Source organism: Vigna unguiculata, chromosome 7 (genome assembly GCF_037176805.1).
Source record: "Vigna unguiculata cultivar grain cowpea cultivar isolate G323 ecotype 2 chromosome 7, ASM3717680v1, whole genome shotgun sequence".
Taxonomy (NCBI): domain Eukaryota; kingdom Viridiplantae; phylum Streptophyta; class Magnoliopsida; order Fabales; family Fabaceae; genus Vigna; species Vigna unguiculata.
Window position 1 is genome coordinate 26,614,281 of NC_140798.1, and position 24,823 is coordinate 26,639,103.

The 24,823-nt window shown below is 33.1% G+C and overlaps 1 protein-coding gene across 1 annotated transcript; it reads right to left on the bottom strand.

Annotated features, from left to right (window-relative positions):
* Window positions 1-2,707: 2,707 nt before the first annotated feature.
* LOC114191583 (Guanylate-binding family protein) lies at window positions 2,708-12,781 on the bottom strand. Its single transcript, XM_028080837.2, has 17 exons — window positions 12,481-12,781; window positions 11,718-11,820; window positions 10,608-10,677; window positions 10,461-10,499; window positions 10,253-10,370; window positions 10,117-10,174; window positions 9,270-9,334; window positions 9,073-9,079; window positions 8,901-8,961; window positions 7,062-7,121; window positions 6,932-6,951; window positions 6,771-6,836; window positions 5,818-5,985; window positions 4,983-5,240; window positions 4,347-4,559; window positions 3,597-3,868; window positions 2,708-3,238 (listed from the first exon to the last, which is right to left on the bottom strand). The coding sequence occupies exons 1-17, from the start codon at window positions 12,564-12,566 to the stop codon at window positions 3,097-3,099; spliced, it is 1,806 nt and encodes a 601-aa protein (XP_027936638.1). The 5' UTR covers window positions 12,567-12,781; the 3' UTR covers window positions 2,708-3,096.
* Between the last annotated feature and the right edge of the window lie 12,042 nt (window positions 12,782-24,823).

Genomic DNA, 24,823 nt, shown 5'->3' on the forward strand with positions numbered 1-24,823 from the left:
TTAGAAAAGTTTGGGAAGTTCTACTTTGCAGATGGAAAATCTCTTAATATTATAGGAAGAGATGATATTAATATCAGAACCTCTAATGGAACCGTGTGGACTTTGAATAATGTCAGACATATTCTTGCTTTAAAGATAAACTTAATATATATATATATATATATATATAGGCCAGTTGAATGACGAGGGACATTACACCACTTTTGGAGACAGACATTGGAAGGTAATGAAAGGTAATCTTGTTGTTATTCATGGAAAGAAGCTAGGATCTTTTTACATGATTGCATATGAAGATATGATATTAGTTGCAAAAGTTGACAACAATTCCCTTTTGTGGCATCAAAGGCTTGGGCATATGAATGAGAAAGGAATGAAGCTCTTAATCTCAAAATGTAAAATACCTAACTTGAAGCATGTTGACGTTGGACCCTGCGAACATTGTATCTTTGGAAAGCAAAAAAAATGTTAGCTTCTTCAAAACAAGTAAGACGTCTAAAGTTGAAAAACTACAACTAGTGCATACAAATGTTTGGGGGTTAGCTCTAATGAAATCCCTTAGAGGTTCACAGTATTATGTAACCTTCATTAATGACTCCAAGAGAAAGCTATGGATCTATTTTCTTACAAATAAATATGATTTGTTTTTTGTGTTTAAAAGGTGGAAAAAGGAGGTTGACACTGAAAGAGGTTTAAAGGTTAAATGTTTTAAGTCTGATAATGGAGGAGAATATGGCAGTAGTCCATTTAAAGAGTTTTGTTTAGAGAATGGGATCAGAATGATCAAGATAGTTCCAAGGGCACCAGAAAAAATCAGTGTGGCAGAAAGAATGAATAGAACCTTAGATGAGATAGTAAGATGTATGACAATTCAATCAGGATTACCCAAGGTATTTTGGGCAAACGCAATAAACACAACAACCTATCCATAAATAGAGGACCATCAAAGTTATCTAGAGTATACTAGTTGTAGAAAATCTTCATCTAGAGCAGTTGATTGTTGGTGCTAATATGGCATAAATTTACAGACTGAAGAAACAATTATCAGAAAATTTTGAAATGAAGGATCTTGGTCCAGCCAAGCAAATTCTTGGTATGAGAATCTCTAGGGATAGATCCGAAGGTATTCTGAACTTATCTCAGAAAAAATATATAGAAAATTTGCTCAGTAGATTTAATGTTGGAAATGCTAAAACCAAGAATACACCTTTAGGAACTCACTTAAAGTTTTCAAAAAGACAATCTTCTCAGACAGAGGAAGAAGAAAGTCACATGTCTAAAGTGCCATATGCACATGTAATAGGGAGCTTAATGTATGTTATGGTTTACACCAGACCTAACATGGCACATGCACTGGGAGTTGTGAATAGGTTTTTATCAAATCCAGAAAAAAAAGCATTGGGAAGGTGTGAAGTGGATATTGAGATATTTGAAGGGCACTTCAAATATGCATTTGTCTTTTAAAAGAAGTAATCTCACTTTACAATGGTTTTTTGATGCAGACTTGGGAGCTAATCTGGATGGTAGAAAGAGCACAACAAGTTACACTTTTAAATTGGGTGCTACAACTATTAGTTGGAAGTATAAACTTTAAGGATGAGTTTCCCCTTCAAATACTAAAATTGAGTATGTAGTTATCTCAGAAGCAACGAGGGAGATGATGTGGTTAAAGAACCTTCTAAAAGAAGTTGACTCTCCGTTGTTCAATGACAGTCAAAGTGTTATTTGTCTTGCTAAAAATCTAATTTTTAATTCTAGATGCAAGCACATTGAATTGAAGTATCATTTTATTAGAAACCTGATATATGATGGAGACTTGTTTATGTTGAAGATTCCAAGTGTAAAGAATGCAACTGATATGTTGACCAAGACTATCCCAACAAATAAGTTGAGGCTTTGCATTGCCTCAGCTTCAAGTAAATTGATGATGAAATTACTATACTAGATGGTAATGTAAATCAAACTCCAAGTGAAAGAATTGTTAATATTATAGTGCTTGATTTAATTTCACATCGCTTAGTATTATAAGAAGTGGTTATCTATCTATTTTGCTATACAAGCAACCTATGTAAAACTTGAGATACACACAAAAATAAAATATTTAACGTAAGCATACACATCGTAACCACATTAAATTCTTATATCATTTATTTTTCCCTCCTTTAGTTTTTCCTTTATTGTTTTATTCCTAAATAATTTAACATTTCAAACATTTTTAATGATAACATTTTAGTTCTTTGTATTGTTTGATATATTTAAACTTTAACTGTTTGAAAAGTTAAATAAATTTAATAAAATTTGATTAAAAAGACTAAATTCATGTATTTTTAAAATTAAGAAACTAAATTAAACTAAAATTTTGAAAAAAGACTAATTTTAATTTTCACCAAAAATCAAGAAACAAAAAACATATTTAACCCTTTAAATATCAAATCAATATTTAGTTGTAAACAATATTAACATTAAAGCATGATATATATATATATATATATATATATATATATATATATATATATATATATATATATATATATTATAGGATTTTTATTTAATAACACCATTAATGCTAGTTTTACAGAAATTACAGTATTGAATTACTAACATCAAAAAGAATGTAACTGTGGAGGTATTCCCCATCCCGCAACGTGGATAAACCCCCGAGTACGTTGTGATATCAGGGATCGCTTACTTACCAACTGCAAACAAGAAAAAAGAATAAACATTTTTTCCTTTCTACTTTAAATTTACCAGTTTACACGACAACACATGATTGTGGCACAGCACATTGTATATAACATGTAATTTACTCTACAATCCTATATAAGTAATTGGGAAATGATACAGAAATAAAATCAGATACAGTGCCATTGTGGCAACAAAGAACATCTGTGAGGGGCCAAAGTCGTAGAAGTTACTTTAGAGGTCAGTCACCCTCGGTTCACCTTTTTTTACAGTCGGCAGAAGAACCTTTTCGAGATGAAGGGGCCAGCGAGCTCCAAGTAAAAATAAAATAAATAGCTCGCCATATAGAACAACAAATTGCAGAGCAGCATGCCAAACTCTTGAAACACGCCGCTAACTGCAACCATCATCACAGATTTAGTCTGTTCGTGGTCGATTAGAACCATTTTTATTGTTTCTGTATAAAGGTAATAGCCACTGGGAACCATGTTTCCTTTTCCCAAAACACCGCCAATAAAGAATAAACAAAAACAGCACTGCACCTATAGGAATAGCCCATCTGTTTTTATCACCAAAAGTATTATATATCAATACAAATATACCATCATTGCACAAAAACTCAAACAAGATAGGTGATCATCGTTAAAGACAAGCATGGAACAGATTACTTTTAATAACAATTATCATGTATAGAAAAATCGAACTAAGGTGGAATTCGGGCAAAAGAAAGTGAAACTAATGCATTTACATGTTTTCTATCACCCCTAGGTTTCTTGCTTTCAACTTTTCATTAGCATGAATGAAATGCAGAAATTTAACACTAACCAATCATATCTAAAGTGGATTTTAATAGCAACTGATACAAAGGTTTTGACATAAATTCAATTCGAGGAGGCAAAGGAAAAGGTTCAAATTACCTGTCAAGATCCAGGACAGGGCTGTAAACCACAGTTTCCCAAGTTGCAACTATGAAATGCCAAACTGGGTTATAGTAAAGTGCCTCTGCTGACCAAAACATTCTTGTGTATGTCTCCAAAAATATGAAGAGTGCCCATGCTCCAATTTCAATCAAAATGAATTTTATAAAAAAGCGGCCAATCACTACCATAACTAGAGAGAAGGCCACCAACCAATTGAAGAGTCTTTGGTTGTAATCCTTTATAAACAGAGACCGAGACTTCCCCAACATCTGCATAGCCATTAGTTACAACAAAAAACATAAGAATTTGAACCAATCTCTCATTCAGGGAAATTAAGAATTAGCAAAATTTAGTTACTCCGTGGAGAATTGCAATAGTTCCATTTTTAATGTTAAGTAAGCCCAATATGGCCAAACTGGTCAACTTGAAATATATAAGGAATACTGTTACCTACACTAAGAATAGAGACACAGACTGACAGAAAATACGAAATTATCATTTTTACGTACTGAGATGAGGCTGTGAACTCCAACGTTAAGTTAAATACAAAAGGTAATAATAACAAAGAATAAGCCTTGCAGGTAATAGAGTGATACAGACAGACACATGAAATTAATTATTTTTGTATACTGAGATAAGACACCTTAAACTCCGATGTTCAAGTAAATACATAAGGTAATAATGACAAACATAACCCCCGCAAGTGATAAACTAGAGAGAAAAAAAAACACTGTTAATTTATCAGACCTTCATCATGCGTTGCTCATATTTTGCTTTCGAAGGTCCAACACATTCATGCTTAAAACTATTATTGCATTGCAGGAAACCTGCATTAAATTTTGCCAAGGAAGGAAGTTTGAGAACTTGAAGTTGATCCATTTTGTCCTCACATCTGGTGTACAGACCTTCACACAGCTTTGAAGATTGAAGCTCATTTTGCACAACAACATGCTTATACACCTGCATAATTATCCCCAACAAATTTTAAGTTTAAATCATCAGATTCGAATTCCAGGATCAGGGAAGAGCGGAGCAAATGTCCAGAGTCACCAAATCAACAAGTATAACCCTAATATGGTATATTTTACTAGGTACAATTCCTTACAATCTCACTGTTCTGACTCTACCACTGTGCACGCTATGATAAGATTCAATTAGCCCACAAGATCTTTGTTATTTTCCAAACATATAAAATACCAGTAAAGAGAATTTATTTATTAACTTAATTCATTTAATTTTGGAAAGAACCATTTTAAACTAAAAACATAAAATACATTTGACAGAGAAAACCACTGAACTAGCTTTTGCTAATACAACTTCAATAACAGAAATAAACCAAGGATATTTTGAGCCTTCAGCCTACTATAATAATTCAAACGCTACCTGTTGGATTTCTTCATCCAGCTGCACAACTGATTTCTTTGCATGGTGACGACCAAAATGCTGCTGATCAAAAACTTGCAGGACTTCATCTTTAGTCCTATTATGGGCCCCTTGCAGAGATTCCTCAGTAAGAGGTAGAACTACCGTTGCCATCTTTTCACTGTATAACTTCAGACATTTCTCAAGAATATTCTTGTTGAAAACCTCAACGAGAGAGCCTGTTGATGGAATTTCTCCTTTGTTCAAGGCTTCAAGTATCTAAATATGAAAAGATAAAATAAGTGGTGTAATGGAGATTCACAGAATGAAGTCACATCAAAAGCATTAATTCATTTAATCATTAATCTAAATCTGACCATAATAGAAATGACGAGTGAAATACTCACAAAATAAAGATTCTTGTAAGAGAAAGAGAAAACGGTAAAATATGAGCACCTCGTTAAGTGTCAAGTTTAGAAAAATATTAGGAATAAATTAATTATACTCTCACCAATGAAAACAATTGCAGAAGACATTCAAAAACTTGAAGTATAACTGCTTCACATATTGATTCATTCTCTTTAAGAAAACCAATAATTACATAAAGGATGAAAAGAGAAGCATATCACAATGAATGATTCAGCCATCATTTGTCCTACGTAATTGATCTGCAAATTCTATTGTACAATAATTACGAGATCGAAGAACATGCAGAGTCTTCTTTAAAGTTTCTCCATTGATTATTATTAAAAGAAACGTGTACACTCTGTAAATATTTTGATACTTCACTCCATACACAATTATGATCAATTTGTTATTACTCTCTCCTCTAATAGGAACATCCAAAATGAAGTACCTGCTCTAAAAAGGAGACAAACTCCTTTCCAGTTAGAGTCTTTCCCTGTACAATCTTTGGAGAGATTATGCTAGCAACAAGCTCTTTCAATTGCTCCCTTCTCTTGACATATAATTGATCGAGCTCCATATCCTTCATATCACAAAGCTTTGTCCGCTGAAGATGTGGCTGTTAACATCAAGCCTCGACGATTAGATATATCAATTCAGAAATGGTTTTATCAAAATTAAAGACTACATAACATATTCATAAACTTTCCATCAAGAAATATGCATACATAGATGGCAACTACTATGCCAGACAGGTGAATAAAAAAAAAAACTATATATAATTATTAATTGAGAAAACACCTAAACTCGTTTGTCAGAAATAAACTACTTCCAATACTACAATATCATTCTTCATGACCAAAAAAGCCAAAGGTTTTTCCCAATGACACAATCCTAATAAAGAGAGCAGTTAAATAACAATACAAATAAAGAACTCAGCCTTTATGCCTTATAGGCTTAACCTGCCACTGGTGCTCCTCAAATACATTTCAGAACTAAGCAGAAGATAACACAATAGGGATGAAAAATGGTTATGCGCCTAATGGTCCAAGTTTGGACACTAATATCATTTGTAAGTTTATCTTCTAAATCCTAAATCAAGACATTGAAATGAGAAGACAATAGTGTCCACAGCAGAATACGCGAGATTTTTCTTGTGATAGCTCGAAGAAAACCACACAGGCAACATGTTACTGTCAGATAAACTTAAAACATTGTTATTTTTCTTTGCCACATATATGACGTACAATAGGGTAGTTAATATATAACTACAATAGATTCCATCTTCATGCCATTTTATTTACGCTCATAGCTCCATATAACAGAAATCAAGATAAGGAACACCAAATTTGGGTTGAAAAAGAAGGGAATCAAAGAAAATTTGAACAAAGGGACCGGACATACTTGCGGTAAGCTAAAGGCAGTGCTGTTGTCACCCATAACAGCCAATGAATCTCGGATTTGATTGACCTGATGGAGTTGACTTTTAGTGTTATAGAAAATATTCAATCCCAGACTGTACTATTTTACTGATAATTGGAAACTGAATTTAGAAGATAAAATACCACATCAATATTTTTGTTCCCTGCAATTAAGTAGTAAGAAAACCTTCCATCAGATCAATGAATTTAAAACAAATGGAAACCCATGCCATGGAAAAAGTAAATTTTATGCAAACAAGTGGTGTAAACAAACCATCAGTATTGGGGACTCTTTTGAGAGCTTCATTCACCATTTCTTGGACCGATTTCCCTTCTGTAGACAATTAAGGAAAATATCACATTTCTTGTCCATTCACATATAACTGGCTGCTTACGCAAGCACTTTGAGCTAGAAGAAGTCAATTCACAAGCCTATTTTTACCATATGTCGAAACTCAAATTTTATTTCAAACAAAAATGGATTGCAAGGATCAAACTTTTGGCTACTTAATCAAAAGCTCTAACATCATATCAAGGACCAACAATCCTAAAGCTTAATATGTGAGGTGAAGACTTGTGAATGATTTTATTATGTCTCTAATAATTGACAAGTGCAGTAACAAGGTATGTGATGCCTACAATCCATTACTAACTCAAGCATTTAATGGGATGGCAGATTGGTGACCGGGAACAAGAGGGATAAAAGACGTGTCATAGAAAATAAAACAGGAGTAACAAAATTATTAATTAACTTCTTCAGATTCTATCTAAATTATGTGACATTGCCTGTGAGATTTCGTTGTGGACATGATTGATACAAGCTGAGGCTATGTTCAACTATTTATTGATTCCCATTAATAATCTCATTTGTTATATTTCGTTGTGGCTAGAATGTTTCCATGGTTATGTATTCTGAATATGGGACGAGCTGACTGTCAACTTGTCACATTTGTGGCAGTCCATTGATTCAAAAATACCAAAGGATTCGTTGTAAAACCATGTGCTATGAAAGGAAAGAAATCATGAAGTGTTCATTGTAGTAAAACCCAGCAGCTGTGTTGTTGCTCTCAACCTAGCCACCCTCTACAAGACTGAAAATGGACTTCCACCATATTTCAATAGACTCAGTATGTAATTGGTGAATATAAATTCCTTATGACCAATTATCAACTATCTAAGATTGTGGAAAAGCTAGACAATATTTGCACGAGCTACACTTTTCATGGCTATCATAAGAATTATGAACCATCCAAAACCAAATTCTAACTAATTTTCCTTCGGTTTAAGTTCACAAGAAAGAGCAGAATCCTCAACTCGTCTTTAGCTTTGCCAGTAGTGACTTGGGCCTCCATGATACCCAAGTTCCTATCATAGCATCACCCATAAGAGCTGACATCTCGACAGCTTTCACTATATGACACTAATCAAAACCCTTGATAGATAGCTTTTTGCTAGACACCGACAACCAGCTCCAATATCCATTAGCAAGTACCCAAGCACAAGAGCAACTCACCCTCAAAAGCTAGCTATAAAGAGAGAAGAATCAAACACTTAAATACTCTACCGAGCATCCCATACAACTCAATGTGGGACTTGAACACCCTATAATACCCAAGTTCCTTTCACAATGCAAATTGCTTCTACTCGTATTGTTTCACAAGAAAAATAAAACAAAATTGGATTAATCCCATTATGTCTTTTATTAGTTCCAATTATCAACCCGCTTAAACTACAAATTTCTTGACAGGCAAAGAATGTCTTACATACATAGCAAGTTAGATGTATGCAACTTATATGCACCAACTTAAAGGACTATCTTGAGATTATATGGGATGTAAGAGATTGGACCAAGTTTCTTTGTAAATTTGATTGATAAAGGCTGAGAATACTGAGATGTTAGAATATTTGTTGTTTGCTGTAAATATCTCCTTTAATTTTCATTGTATACATAATTAGGCTCGAATATTTTCCTGATTATGTATAACTCTTTCCATATTTTTTGGGATCTATCTTGTCTTATTGTAATTATATAATTACAAGCCTGACTTGCTGACTCTCAAGCAAGTTTTTCCCTCAGCTCTAAGTCTCCAATTTCTGTACCAAGTTAACTTACGTAAAAAATCACGTTGGATGAGCCATAACAGCTTAGCAGGTTCAAATGCAACATCTTGACCCTATAAAATATCCAAACATTCAAATATAAATCAATTTATCAATGACAAAGTTTGCATTAAAAAAATACAAAGAAAGGAATATTAGATAACAACTCTAAGGCCTTGGCTTACCTTCACTCTGTTCAACACACAGGAGTTGCATATTTAGGATGAGAAAAATTTGCAAATTAAACAAACAAGTTAGTAACTATGACTTAACCCCAAAAGAAGTGGTTTTACAGAGCAATATTAAAGGGACAGGGAGAGCAGCATTGATAATTCAAGATAAAATTATCAATAACAAACAAAAAGTTTATCAAAATGCAGACCTCCCATAAAATTCTTCAGCTAGCTCGACCGCAAAAGAGAGTCTAGAGATGTCAGCTTCACGTATCTGAACACACAAAATTAACATTTCAGTCTGACCTAAAATTGAAGAGTTCAAGACTATTCAGTTTCTAACAAGTTGAAACTTGATATCAGAACATTTTATTCAAAAACAAAAAACTTATCTGTTCTCAATCGTTCAGACAGAAGGTGCAATGCCCAATTTGTTACAAATTTTTAGAATTGTAAATACCAGGTATATTTATTCTGCCCACATTGGAATAAGGTAATTTGTAGATGAAAGTGGGCCAAAAAATGGGTGAACAGAGATACCTGGTTAGAAGTCACAAAACCGGAAGCCAAGAAGGAAGGAGAGAAAGACACCTCTCTCTCTCTCACTCTGGTATTTCAAAGTATTTCCCTCTTGTACTTAAATGTACATTGCCCAAAGTTCAAACTAACTAATTATCAATATAGTTCTCAACACAGTATATATTCAAAATAACAGCTAATATTTGGGAACTGGGTAATTTCTAGCTTTAGTTTTTATTAGGTGTCTAGAAATCCTAGCAAATCTACAGAAGTCTAAACATTGTAAAACCCTAAATATAACCAATCTAGTACATCATAGGAGTATTTATAATATTAGAATCAGTCATCAAATTATTAATATATAAATTTAATGAGTGCACATGCTTCAATTTCATGGGTTCCCAAATCCTTTCTCCAACCCATACTCAGTATCCTCGCTTTAAAAGCATCCCTGATACCAATTCTGTTGTGCATTTGACATTACATGATAAACACCAGCAATAAACAAGAAATTGGGAGATGACAGCAATTACTAACCGTCTCAGGCAAATTATATATAAGCACAGAACTCAAGACAGTTGCCAGAGCAAATATCCTGCAAAAGAAAGTCAACAAAAAAATCACACATACCATTCAACACAGAAAACAGCATGCATGCTCAAAAAGCAATTACCGATCATCATATACATTGGACTTCCCCACACTTTCAAATCCTTCGGTGTCAAGGTAAAAGACAGAAGTTCTTACTCCATTAATGTCCAAATCTATAGGTGTTCCCCAAACCCATATTCCTGAACGAGTGAACCAAAAGATTAAAAATATATTTCAAAATACTATATCCAATTAAGTATATCATACGAAAAATGGCAATCTCTACCTACCTTTTGTCTTGGTGTCACGCATGTGCCCAACACCAAATCCTAGCAAAATAAAAATATCACGTTAAACCTTTCAACCAAACATATATTCCAAAACAATCCCAAAATATGGGTATTGTGGGAAAAATCTAGTAGCTATAAAAGATACACCTTCGTAACAAGAAAGAGAGAGAAGTTGATTAAGCAAAAAAGATTTTCCAGAACGATACGGCCCAATCACCTGATAAAAAGAACCATAAAAAGATAAAAGCTGAGCCCATAAAGAGGTAGACAGTGAATTAACAACATTTCTTCAATACTGCGCAAGTTTACTTCAGTATGAATCACTAATAAAAATTGATGTTGTGTGATTACCAATAACATTAAAATAATTATCAATTAGGAAGCAGTTATATAGGTTCCTATAGTGAAACTATAACACAATAAAACAATTCAATCACAGACAAAAATACAATGAGGGGAAAGGAATGAAAAATGACAAATATGGCTTCACTCCTGAACTGGTAGACTTACACTTACCTAGCATTTAAACTATTTAAACACTCTTGAAAAGATAAATGATTACGATTCTCTCACATTACTTACTAAGATGGGAGGGTAATGTAAGGTACTCATGTCCATGTCCATGTCATAAGAGAGAGACACTAGCAAAATTGATGGACCCTACATGAACGACAGAGGATCTTAACATAATTGATTTTGTCCTTTCCTCTCATAATATGACCTGATGGTCCGGATTTGAAGACGAAGTGTAAAACTGAAAATAGTTTAGGGAACAAATATCAAGACTCACAGCATATGGAGGCGGGGAGAGACTGGATCATCAACATGTGTAGTTTTTGAACCTTCCATAAATTTTAATCTCTTGAGAAGTTTTTTTGTCTCATCTTATAGGGAAGGAAATGATCATCTTAATTTATGAAATATCAAAACATCCACACTTAGAAAAACACTTGTACAGGAATAATTCTTAAAAGATTAATTCATTCAAATATCTTTATATGACCACACTCTGTATCAAGTGCAGAAGGCCAAATGCCTTTAACATTACATTCATGTTTCAAGTAGAATCTACGGCCTACTGCTGCCTATCAAGTGTTAGAACAAACAAAATAGATCAAATGTTTACATATTTATCAGCCTTATGTGACAAACACAGTAGTAAGGAATTGTCAACAAGGATGACACTCATCCGCATAAACAGCAGGCGTAAGTCTAAAACACAGATAAAGCAAGCTTTACAGTTTCAGTAAAACATACCGCCACTGCAGCAATGGGGTTGGTTATTCTCTCGATAGCCTCCAAACCTTCTCTTGAAAGACGAAGTTTTGTGTGACCAGGATCAGGTTCCACAATGGGAAAGCTGCGCATACAAAAAATGGCAAGAATAAGTAAAATTCCCCACAACGTGAAACCAAAATTAAAAACGCACTCCACATAAGGAAAAGAAAGAAACTCAGCAGTACAACGCCCTAGAGAAGGTCACTAAAACCACGTTTGGGAACAGACAAAGAATAACAATAGATCAAAGAAAGTTGTTCACTACATGCATAAATCATTAATAATAACAACAAACGAGTCCCATACTCCAAACGGATATACGCACACAGTGCACGTTATCGTTGGCACAACTCTAATGCGAAAACAACACCGTACTAAATCTACAAATATCAACACACATCTGAGGGAAAGCACAAATTCGAAAATGCTCTCTCTCTCGTTGTGGCCACAAGTCTGTAGTGTCTCTTTTCCTTATATTCGTGTTCTGAATTATTCAGCATGCCTACAAGTCAACGTACAATCAACATATCTCACACGTTACTGGCAAAAATCCCTGCCATCACCCTTCCTGTTTGTGTGAAACAGTTTTAGCATTGCGGAAAACAATGTAAGCATATCAAGGATCTAAAAGGTGAAGAAAAACAAAGTTTTGGAGGCTCAGATCTCGGAAATAGGAAAGAGAGCTGAATAGAAGTTGAATATGGCAGAAAGCGAAAGGAATGGAGAATTAAGCAATACTCACGCTTGGTGGAAATTCTCAATGGAGAATGAAGGAATGGGAGAGAGGCAGAGGAAGAGCAGAAGCAGAAGCGGAAAGGGAGAATCCATAATGCAGAGAGAGAGAAAGTTGTGTCTCTTCGTGTGCGGCTCTATCTGCGGAATCTGAAGGAAGGTGAAGGAGAATGAAGTTGGAGGGTTGAAGCAATGGTATTATTCATGACCAAGGGAAGAATGTGTTGGAAAATTGGGATCTGAAGCAAGACCTGCAGAAGGGGAAACGTTTTCTTTCTCACCGGTTAAACGAAGACCGTGTACAAAGGAAGGCCCAATCGGAGTTGCTATTCCCAAACTCATATATCTAAGTTCACACCCTAATTTTGTTAATATTCTTTGTCTACAAATTGCGCTATGGGATTTGTTTTGGTAATACGTTGACGTTTTCGAAACGTATTAAATGACATGTTGAAATATTTTATACTTTTGTGATATGGATCTTCAAGCTGATAAAATTCTGCAAAGTTTATCCACATTAATTTTTGCAATTGATTTGGTCATGCTTTGATAATCAATTTGAGACTTATATAATTAAGATATATTATAACAACGTTGAATTTGCATGTTTGAAAGGAACAAATCCCTCTTTTAAAATAAATTTGTTTAAACTCTAATACAAGTACTTGCTATTGATTTATTTTATTTTTATGTAGTACGATTTTGCTCTTGACTATAACAATGATAGAAAAAGTTTTTTTTCTTGTTATAAAACATGTGACGTAATAAAAGTAAAAATTGTGTTGTTAAATGATTTTTGTAGGAAATTATCATCATTTTCGTTCCAACTACTCCATTAGAATTTACAAAATAGTAAAAAGACAAAAATCCAATTTTCATCATTTAATTTACTTTTTCTATGATTTAATCCATTTAATATTCATTTTATTAAAAATTCAATCTATTTAAAATTCATTTTATTGGCCTGGATATCAATTTGATCTACATTTTATATATTTTATAGATTGGATATTCATTCTCTAAATCTAGATTTTCAAAATGGATAATCTAAAATATCCAATACAAATTTTCAATTTATATTTTTGGTTTGGTTAGGTTAAATGTTGAGACGGATTAACCCAAATTTAGTCGTATTTGATTGAGTTGGCGTGATCCTATACGAAATTTGGCCGAATTCAGCCAAATTCAGTCAAGTCGGTCCCGATCGAAATTTGGCGCAGCTGATCCTGGACAAAATTTGGAAGTATTCGGTTGAGTTCATCCCTACCCAAATTTGACTGCATTGGGCTGAGTCGACCTAGACAAAATTTGACTGTATTCGGTCGAAACAATCGCGACCAGATTTGGTTATATTCAGCCTAGTTAGCTCTAGTCAAAATTTGGTAGAATTCAATCGAGTTGGCCCCGAATAAGATTTGGTCGAGTCGGCCCTGGCCCAAATTTGGATGTATTCGGCTGAGATGACCTACGATGAAATTTGGTCGTATTCAAATGAGTCGGTCACGATCAAAATTTGGCTGTATTCAACCGAGTCGGCCACGACCGAAATTTGGCCGAATTCAGTCAAGTCGGCTCCGGTCAAAATTCGGTCGTGTTGGTCTCGACCAAAATTTGACCGAGTTGGTCAAGATCTGAATTTGGTCGTATTCGGCAGAGTCGATCACGACCAAAATTTGGTGATATTCAGGCAAGTCGGTCCTGACCTAAATTTGGCCGAATTCAGTTGAGTTGGTCATGACCAAAATTTGGTTGAGTCGACCCTTGCCCAAATTTAGTCGTATTCGATCGAGTAAGTCCCGAACGAAATTTGACTGTATTCAACTGAGTCGGTTGTGATCGGAAATTGGCCATATTCAGTCGAGTCGGTCCCGACCAACGAATTTAGAAAGTCAACCCTAACCAAAATTTGACTGATCAGACCTTAGCCCAAATGTGGCCATATTTGGCCAAGTCGGCTTTAACCAAAATTTGGTCGTATTAGGCAAAATTGGCTTTTGCCGAAATTGGGTCAAATCTAGTCAAGTCGATCTCGACTAAAATTTTTTCGAGTCAACATTGGCCCAAATTTGGTCACGTCGTCCTCAACCGAAATTCGATCGAATTTGGCCGAGTTGACCCTAAACAAAATTTGACTGAGTTGACCCCGACCGAAGGTAAGCCAAGTCCATCCCATGGTGAAATTTGGCCTCGTTGGCCCCGACAAAAAATCTGTCAAATTCTATGGTGTCGGCCATATGGACACAAGTTTTAGAAAATTTAATTTAAATTTATTTTATGAAAAATGAATTTTGAATTTTGAACTTGATCCAAATATTTGAATCTGGATTTAAGCTTGATCCAAATATTTGGATCTAAATTTTAAAAAAATTCAATCTTTCTGAAAAAATAGATTTGGATTAGATCATTAAAAATCTAATCCATAATCACCCCTAATAAAAGCATAAAACAATTTATGTACAATGAATGTGCAGAAATTCATTTACATAATTTCTGATAAATATTTAAATTTATCTTAACTTAGATATAAACTATTTTTAGTTATGAAAGATGTTAACTTTATTTTTGTATATGAAAATTTTCATTTATTAGATAAACTCATCAAAATAAGTTTTATGAAATATGCATGTTTACCAAATTCACATTGAGTTCATTCGTACGTGAACCCAATATTGAGTTCATTGGTCCAAACTTTTGGATTACCACAAGTTCATTAAAAGATGTGTTTGAAAACATGAAATTATGTAAAAGAAAATTAAAATATACTCAATCTCATTGAAGGATGTGTTTAAAACATTTAATTAAGCAGAAAATAATTAAAATATGCATAATTTATCTGACCATATATTTAACTATTTATGATTTAAATATATCCTCTCTTTTTTCTAAATCCCTGTAACGGTGTTAAGAGAGTTGAACAAATATCTCTAGGACAGTGAATGACAACTTGAATTAGATGTTGTACTTGATTCCAGGATTTAGGCTGATATTTAGGCATGCATGTCCTTAATTCAACAAGTGTGATAATGACTGGTACTCGATGTAGTTAGGCAATTTTTTTGGATAATTTTTTTTATTTTTTATTCATAAAGATAGTATTATTTACCATTTTTATAAATTATACTTTTATATATTTCTAGTTTTTAAATAAACTCAAATGTATTTATTATGTCAAATTAAAGGAGAATCTACACAATTATCGTCCATGTGTATCTGTATTTTTTAAAAGTTTATAATATATTATATTATAAATTTTTACAATATTTATAATTCTATGATAATATTCAATTCATGCAAAATTTAAAGAAGTATAATTAAATTTTTAAGAATTAATAAATAATAATAATTCTTAAAATAATTAATGAAGTAGGATTAAGTAATGACATTTGTATATTACTTGCATACATTATTTATCAAGTAAACGTGGAATGTATGTCATTTTATTTTTGGAGAAATATTTGTCATTTGAATGGTGTAGATTATCCTTTATTTATAAGTTATTTTTTTTAATGTGGTTCTTTTTGTTTTTTCTTTGTACTTTATCTACAACATTTAATTTTTATCTTTCTCTTTATTGTTTTAGTGTTGATTTTTCGTAATTTATGTTTCTCATTTTGTTATGCTATCTATTAAAATGAGAAAAAAAAACATTAAATATCGAAACCAAATTTAAAGTATTAGAGAAATACCAACCCTTTTAAAAAAATACATAATAATATTTTTAACAATCCTTACCTAGTTAAGTAATGAGTTTGAATCTCATGGTGATATACTTAAATATTCAAACATTACATTTTTATAAATAAATAATAAGTTTTAAATTAATCTTCTAACACAAAAACGCGAGGTCTGTTGTGAGGGAAATGTGAAAAATTGAAATTGTGAGCATTGTGAATGAGAAGAAAATTGTGAAATGGCTTGATGACCGGAGGTGGGTTGCAAGCAACCAGAGTTGGAATCACGACTTACAAATGGTTTTTTGCGTGCTTGACAAAGTTAGGTTGGCAATAAAGGAATCACGACTTATAGAGAAAGGGATATTTGCTTGGGACGAAGGATTCTCATGGTGAAGACGAAGCAATCATGTGTTAAAGACAAAGGTAATGTTTCTATTCATTTCATTTAGGGTTTTTGTTGGTTTGACGACGTAGGTGATGAATATGTTGGTGACATTTGTCGTTAATGTGTTATTTTTTGCCGCAAATGGGTTTTTCAATTTTATTTTTTCACATGGGAAAATTTGAAACATTTAAGGTGGAGGTTTTCGCTTTACCAGGGTGTGGAACAAAACTGTTGTGCGAGGAGTGGATCATGATAGGTGATCTTACTTCGAAGCATTGTCGATATCGAAAGAGGAGTTCAAATATGATGGAAGTTGAAATTGTGGTGGAAGCCAAAGAGAGGTGGGATGGATAAAGATTTAAGGCCTCTTGTTGTAGATAGAGATAAACTACAATTGTCTGAATATGTAGAAACAAGAAAGAGGGGGTGGAGATTTATGTTGAACATGTGGTGAGTACACCTGATACAATTGATTTTGTTAAATAGTCGTAAGGTGGTGTTGAGGGTGGTGCTCAAGAGGATGTGGAAGTTGTTGTTGTGAATGAGGAGGATGTGGAGGCTATAATTGTCATTAGTGAAAAGGTGGTGGAGAGTGTTCTTGTGAATGATAAGGATGTAAAGCCTGCTAATGTGAATGATGAGGTGATTGAGGCTGCTATTGTGAATGATAAGGATGTGAAGGTTGTTGATGTGAATGATGAGGTGATGAAGGTTGTTGTTTTGAATTATAAGGATGTGGAGGTTGAAGCTACGGATGCTAAGAATGAGGTTGCTAGTATAGTTGATGGGGATGTCAACGGTGGTGATGACATTGGTGATAAGAGAGGAGTTGAATTTAGGAAGGAAGGGTTAGATGAAAGTGAAGAAAAACTACACAGAGATGATGATGATGATGGTTTTAGAAAGGACGATACATCATGCGTGGACAAAAGAGATTTACTTGAAAGGTGGAAAAATATTAGGAAAGCAAAAAGAAAAAATGAAGTGTTCGGCTAGTGCAGGTGTTGGTGCTTTTGACACAGACCAATTTGGTGACAATCATGAAATAAATGACAGATACAATACAAACGAATTAGATAGTGATATGGAGTGTGAAGTAGAGGGTGTTCACAAGTATACAATGTTCAAAATAGGGATGACAATGCGAGTTGGCTTGTCCCGCATTTGGCCTACAAAGAGGTTGAACTAAACCGCCCCACATAAGAAATACAGGCTCATTTCTCTAACCCACCCCGCATAATGTTTAGCCCGCGGGTTTGCGTGTTAGCCTGTGACTCACATGAAAAATTATTTATTTTGTATTTTTTTCACCAAAGTATAGAATTTTAATAACCTTATTTCTATTTAATTAAATTAGTAAAAAAATCTATAAGCCTATTTCTTAAAAATGTAAGCAATATTCAAATTTTATAATTCCTAATTTCAAAGTACATGTATGTTGAAAATAAAAATGACTTTGACATAGATTAAAACAAGGTAAGAAACACAAACAATGAAGTTGTTTTTGTATGGACTAGAGAAAAAAACTCTAATGAACAATTTGCTTATGAGAAACACACACAATGTATTATGTTGGTGCATCGAATTTTAAAGATTTAAGTCAATGTGGGTTATGCGAGCCAATACGGATCAACCTATCGTTGGCCCACACAAGCTACGGGTTAAGTGGGGTAGTCCTAAGCGGGCTAATGGGCTAAAATACTTAGCATGGCCCGCACATTTTCTTGAAGACTGGCCCACATCCCCTCCCCCCCCCCCGCATTGCCATCCTATTTTAAAGCTCTAGATATGGGAAGAGAGTTCAAATTCAGATTGGGGATGGAGTTTTGTTCATTGAAAGAGTTTAAACAAGCTTTTAAGGAGTATTCATTCTTAAATGGTAAATAGATTATGTTTGTTAAGAATAATGACATTAGAGTGAGGGCTACTTAAGAAGTGTGGTTTTTTTATTTTATGTAGTAAAGTTGAAGGAAGCCATACATTTTGGGCGAAAACCTTGGTTGATGCGCATACATGTGGTAGGGTTTTTGGGAATCAGAATTCAAACAAGGATTGAGTCTCAAAAGTTGTTGTGAACTAACTTAGGAATTTTGAGAAAATGATTACAAATGAGATAATTGATGACATATAGTGTTGGGATCATAATATGGAGGGTGTTGAAAGTAAAACAAATGGCCATGGACATTCTAGAAAGGGATGGTCAAAAGCAATATTCATTGCTTTATAACTATGAAGCATAATTGCAAAGAGAGTGTGTTGAAACGACATGTAAGATTAAAATCAGTCAAACACAACCCACTTTATAGCCACGTTTTGGTACGTTTTATGTGTCTCAATGGGTGCAAGAAATGTTTCAAAAATGGTTGTAGACCTTTCATAGGTGTTGATGGATGCCATCTCAAAAGCAGTTATGGTGGGCAGTTGTTAGTGACAGTTGTTAGGGACCCAAATGACCAATATTTTCCTCTTTCCTTTGTTGTTGTGGAAAATGAGTGTAAAGAGAGCTAGAGGTGGTTTCTTATTATGTTGTTGGATGACATTTCTAATAGGGGTCCTAATAAGAAGGTGGTTGGTGGACCACGATCTCAAATACCTTCGGCGGAGAGACCTAGAGCTACTGGAAGGGTATTCGCCATAACGAGTACTAAAGCCACACGGTTAGGTAATCTTATATAAGATGCTTGCTTGTTGTTTGGCCAGAGTGTATTTGTGTTATTTGATTCAGGAGTGTTGACAAAAAGAAGAAGATGAACATCTTCCTTCAATAAGGAGTTTTGATGATGATGACTTATAAAGAAGTATGGAAGACTTGATGATGATGCATGGAAAAATATTGAAGACTTAAAAGAATGCTCGGATTTAAGAGATACATTGAAGACTTAGGGGTTTAGTTGTTTAAGTCTTGTAATATGTGTATTTTATTTAAAATAGTTAAATTAGTATGTTAAGAGTTAAAAGGCAAAACCCAAGTAGTAGAGCATCAAGAGAATTTTATTTATTTGTAAAACTCACTAGAATAATCGATTATTCTTAGTGATAATCGATTATCTCAATTAAAATTGACTTTTGAGAGAAACCTCTGTGATAATCGACTATCACCTATTGATAATAGATTATCCTAGCTAATAATAGATTATCACAACGAGAAAAATGTTTCCAGAAAAGTTTTTGTGATAATCGATTATTTGTGGCAATTGTGACTTAAATTTTCATATTCTAAACCTAATTTCTAAATAGGCTTCTATAAATAAAGTGTTATGCTTTCATTTGAAAAACACAAAAGTTAGAGAAATCAGAGTACTTGAGACCTCTCTATGGGAAGACTTTGAAAAACCTAGTGTCGGTAGAGCGATAACTTTCATAAGTGAGATCTTGAGTGATTGAGTGTTGTTGATGTTGCTAGGAGAGGCCAATCATCCTTTGTGTGATTCGAATGAGGTGTTCATTCCTTGTGTAATTTAAGAGAGGTGTTTTCTAAGCCCTAAAATTTCTTATATGTGATTGTATTTGTGATTTATTTTAGTGATTGAGTTAATCTCGTTTTTTAGAGATTAACAACTGGATGTAGGGTATTTTGATCCGAACCAGTATAAATACCTTGTGCAATTTTCTCTTCCTTACTCTCTTTATTTTATTATGTTTACTAAGATAAAAGAAAGAATTTTAATTGAACTTTGATATTAAAAGGGGGAAATTTTAAAAGCATAATTTTTATTAAGAACCCAATTCACTCTCCCTCTTTGGTTTTTGTCCAAACGCCAATCATTCCACTGCACGTTTTCAACAAGGAGCTACACATTTCTTCGTATCTAATGTATTTGTAGGAAGACTTGGGTTGTGGGTGTCATGTCTTATGGGTTTAAGTATTCAAGTTTAGTGGAGTCTATTTGTGAAACTTGAAGTATTAAGAACAAAAAACATATTGATAAAGTCATGAGGGTACACACTCATGACTAGATCAGAGGTTGTTTTCCTTTCTTAATTCTAATGGTTTGGGAAAGAAAGGTGATAGACGAAAGGTTTTATTGTCAGTAAATGATGAAGTTTTGCTCTAGATGTCCTGGTTTGGCTTGTTTATGCATTTGAGGTTTGTGTTTAGTGTCTATAGTGATAGAGGAATGCAGATTCAAGGTCAACTTGTTATGCTTACCTTTACGATGGTTGGATGAGACCTCTAAGACAACTTTTTGCCTCAGAGATAGGGAGTTGTTGAATGATGATGTATAACGATGAGCTAAGTTTTGGGTTAGTAGGTTGAGAGAAGATGTTGGAGTTCTAAAACAGTGTTTGAACTGAGGGAGCTTCAAAGACAAGTTTGGGATCAGACACTACAAGTTTTCTAAAAGGAGATGACCTCAAGGGTTATAACAAAGGGAAATATCAGGACATGTCAATGTAACGACATTTGAGAAAATCAACTTGGTTCTACAACCCGACAATGTTGGGGTTTAGAGATATACAAACACAAGTGGTTTTAAGGAGTTGTCATTAGGTGTAGTCCTATGACCATATATAGTGATTTCCTTGGATTGGTAAAAGAGAAGTTGTTGACAGATCTTAAAGGGCTCACAAGAGGGAAAGGTTGCCTTTGGACATGAGATGGACGATTTTAAGTATTAGAAGAAGAAGCACATCGTTAAGTTTGTTCTTATGGGAAAGGGCAGTTGGTAATGTTCGACCTGGCCCAATAAGTCTCACATCGCTTAGGAGTCGAGGTCAAACACAGTTTAAATACTCTTTCCTCCCTCCACCTTCGGAGACACCTTTTAAGGACAAAATCATGACGCTCCAAAGCAGACAATACATCGGGAACGCGGTGGTTGTTCCTAATGATGTTGTAGAGCAAACTTGAGTCAGGTCGGAACATTGGCGCCGTCTGTGGGGACCAACAACTCCCCTTGCCCTCAATTGGGGGGCTTGTTTCGGTACACTAAATAAGTCTCACATCACTTAGGAGACGAGGTCAACCACAATTTAAATACTCCTTCCTCCCTTTATCCTATGGGGTGTCTTTTAAAGACAAAACCGTGACGAAGCTCCACGCTCCAAAAGGGACAATCTCGGAAACGCAATGGTTGTTCCTAGTGGCGAAACTTGGACAAAAACTTTAGGGGTGCCAAATTATATTTTTTATATATAAATTATTTTTTCTAATTAAATAAAAAAATCTTCATTTTCTTTGTTTCAATCATTTTCATAAAGTGATTCTCATATGCATTTTCCAATTTATAATCTTTCTAATTCATTAAATTAACATAATAGAGGGTATTCTAATTTCTAATCCAATTCAAGGTTATTCATTATGTGCAACGAAATTTGTAATTGAACCCAAGATACATCCATAAAATCTACAAATTTTACCATATGCAATGGAAAACACAAAAATTTTAATTTTCATAATCTATATTTGCTATTTTCAGGAAAAATATAATTAGGGTTAGTGGCTATTTTATAAAATAATCCCTACAATCATACAAACTAATTTGGAAAAAAAATTAATTTAAGAAAATCATCTTAATAAGAGAATCATAAACACATAAATTATAATAAGATATTAACCTCAATTCATGAGAGATATTGTGTATTTTTCAATCTTTTGTTTTTTAATATATCTCTTTAACTTTCTGTCTATTCTCATTATTTCTTAATTATTTACTATAAAAGAACCTCATTACTAATAATAAAACCTATTACCCTTCATTAACCGGTGTCCATCAAGTTAGTATTTATTTTATTTTTTATACAATATATATATATATATATATATATATATAAAATAGGTGATAAAATAAAATATTTTATTAAATTTAATATAAATAAAATAATAATATATAAATATAATTTTAAAAAATATATAACATATATAAAAAATAGAATTAAATTTTTTTGAGGAGTCATGACTCCACTTATCACAATAATGATCCGCCATTGGTTATTCCTAATGATATTGTCAGACGAATTTGGGTTGAGTCAGAACATGTATTATTATATATAATAATAGATAAAAAAAATTAGGATTATAAATTATTAAATATAAGAAGTAATAAAAAGAATTAAAAAAAAAACTAGTCAGTATAACGTATAGTATGTAAATTAAAAACTCATAAAACAAACTATTCTATGACTTTTTTTATTAAATATTTTTGTATAAATCAATATAAACTTAGTAATTAGCCTATTACCTCTATCAAATTTACTCTAACTAACTCAAGATATAGTGAAACAAATGATGGAGCTTATGGAGACGTGACATTTATATTATAAAAATATTTACATAACCAAGAAAGAAACACTCCACTTCATGATTCAGATTTTTAACAGCCCCTCCAAGAAAAAAAAAAAAAAGAAGGAAAAGAAAAAGCTTATTCCACACTCTTTTGGACCAACCTTGTCCAATAGTTAGTAGGTTCTTCTTGCACCTCCATAAATGTTTCCGTGCACTTCCATATAAGTTAATTGCATTATTATTATTATTATTATTATTATTATTATTATTATTATGTAATCTCGAAGTTATTGTACAATCAAAAAATCAAAATAGTTTTTGAATTTAATTCAAAAGTAAAAAAGTAACTTCCAAAAGTCGGAGAGTTGAAAATAAAAATACATCTTGCATTTTATGATCTGAAAACCATTTGACTTGTAATGATTTTTAAGTTTTCAAATTGTATAATCCGTAAATTATTTTTTACTTCTAACGAAAATTATTTTTACTTACCAGTTAGGACAAATACGAAAAAATTCTTAATGTAAGAAGGCAGGGAACAATTTATGGAGGTGCATAAAGAAACTGCCCTAACACTCCACAGCTTCATCTTGCCCATCCATCAATAAATTCCTCAAATTGGGTCGGCCCATCCATTAACATGGCAGTAATGTTAAAAACAATATGTATTTATAATTATCATTATATGAAATTAATCATTTACAAAACAGTATATAGAATATTTATACATATTATCGTATTTTCAAATGTATCGTAAATGAAAAAAATAAAAAAAGAAAAATCTGTAACGTTTAAATACAAATTCATGACAGAACTACCCCCATATGACATTGAAGATTTGAAGGAGATGGTGGTCCTCAAAATTCGTTGAAAAACTTAAAAATAGCATCTGTTAAATTGTGTTCGGAAAATATCGAAATTCGTGTATGTGAAAATTGTATTATAGTTGTGTACCTAAGAATTGAAAAAGTTACCAAGTGTCTCTTTGGGATTGGAACTAAAAGTGGTCCAAAGTGAGTACACTCCCAAGTTAAATTTTTTGCTCATATAAAATTAATTTTGTAAGAGAACATTTTTTTATGGTGTATTTATATATCATATAAGAGGGTGTGAAAAAATTGTTGTTGTGTGGTGTGAAAGTGTGATGATGAATGATGAAGATGATGAAACAACAGGAAACGGTACTAGTCTCGTGTGCTTTTTGCACCGACACAAACTTATAATTGCAATCTTTCAAACTCTCAACTCACTCACGGGAAACGATCTCTTCTCACTTCTTTTCCTCTGCTTTTCTTTCTTTTCTCTTTCAAAAAATGAACTCATTACTCGTTCAAACTACAACTACTGAACTACTCTTCTCATTCGCTCTCTGTTTTTGTTCTGTGGTCCATTGGTCCCTGCACTTCATTGCTCAAGTTATCACTCTTTAACACACATAAATCCTCACTTTTAATTCTGTTACATTTCAGAACAAGTCACTGTCTCTTAAAGCATCATCACAGTAAACTAAGAGTATGAAAAAATTGTTCCCCCAAAGCCTCTGAAATAAAAAAGTAAACGATTCTTTGCTTGTGTTTCTGTTTGAGTTTTTGACATTTTTGTTATGTGATATTGGGATGCTCTACACATTATGTACTTCACAGTATTTGTGGAGTGGGGACAAATGCATTTTTCCTTTATACTAAAGTGAAAAAAGATAACATAATCAATTTAAAGTTACCCCTTTGAAAAAAACTGTTTCATTGCAGGACCAAACCACCTCTTAGGTAAGTATATGGTTTGATGGGAGAAGTTTTGAATTTGGGTTTGGTTTCCAATTTATTTTATTATGAATTTGAGTTTATATATGTATATATAAACATTCACATTAAATAATCTGTATAATGGAAAAAAAATATTACATGAGAGTGAGATTGGGAAATTATAAACATATAACCATGCCTAACTAAAATTGAAAACTTTGTTAAAAGCACTTTTATTTTTATGGTTTAATTTTATAAGTTCTTATTGAGATCTAATAAATAATATATTATCCTCTCTGGTTTGTACAAGGAAGACGTCATGCTAT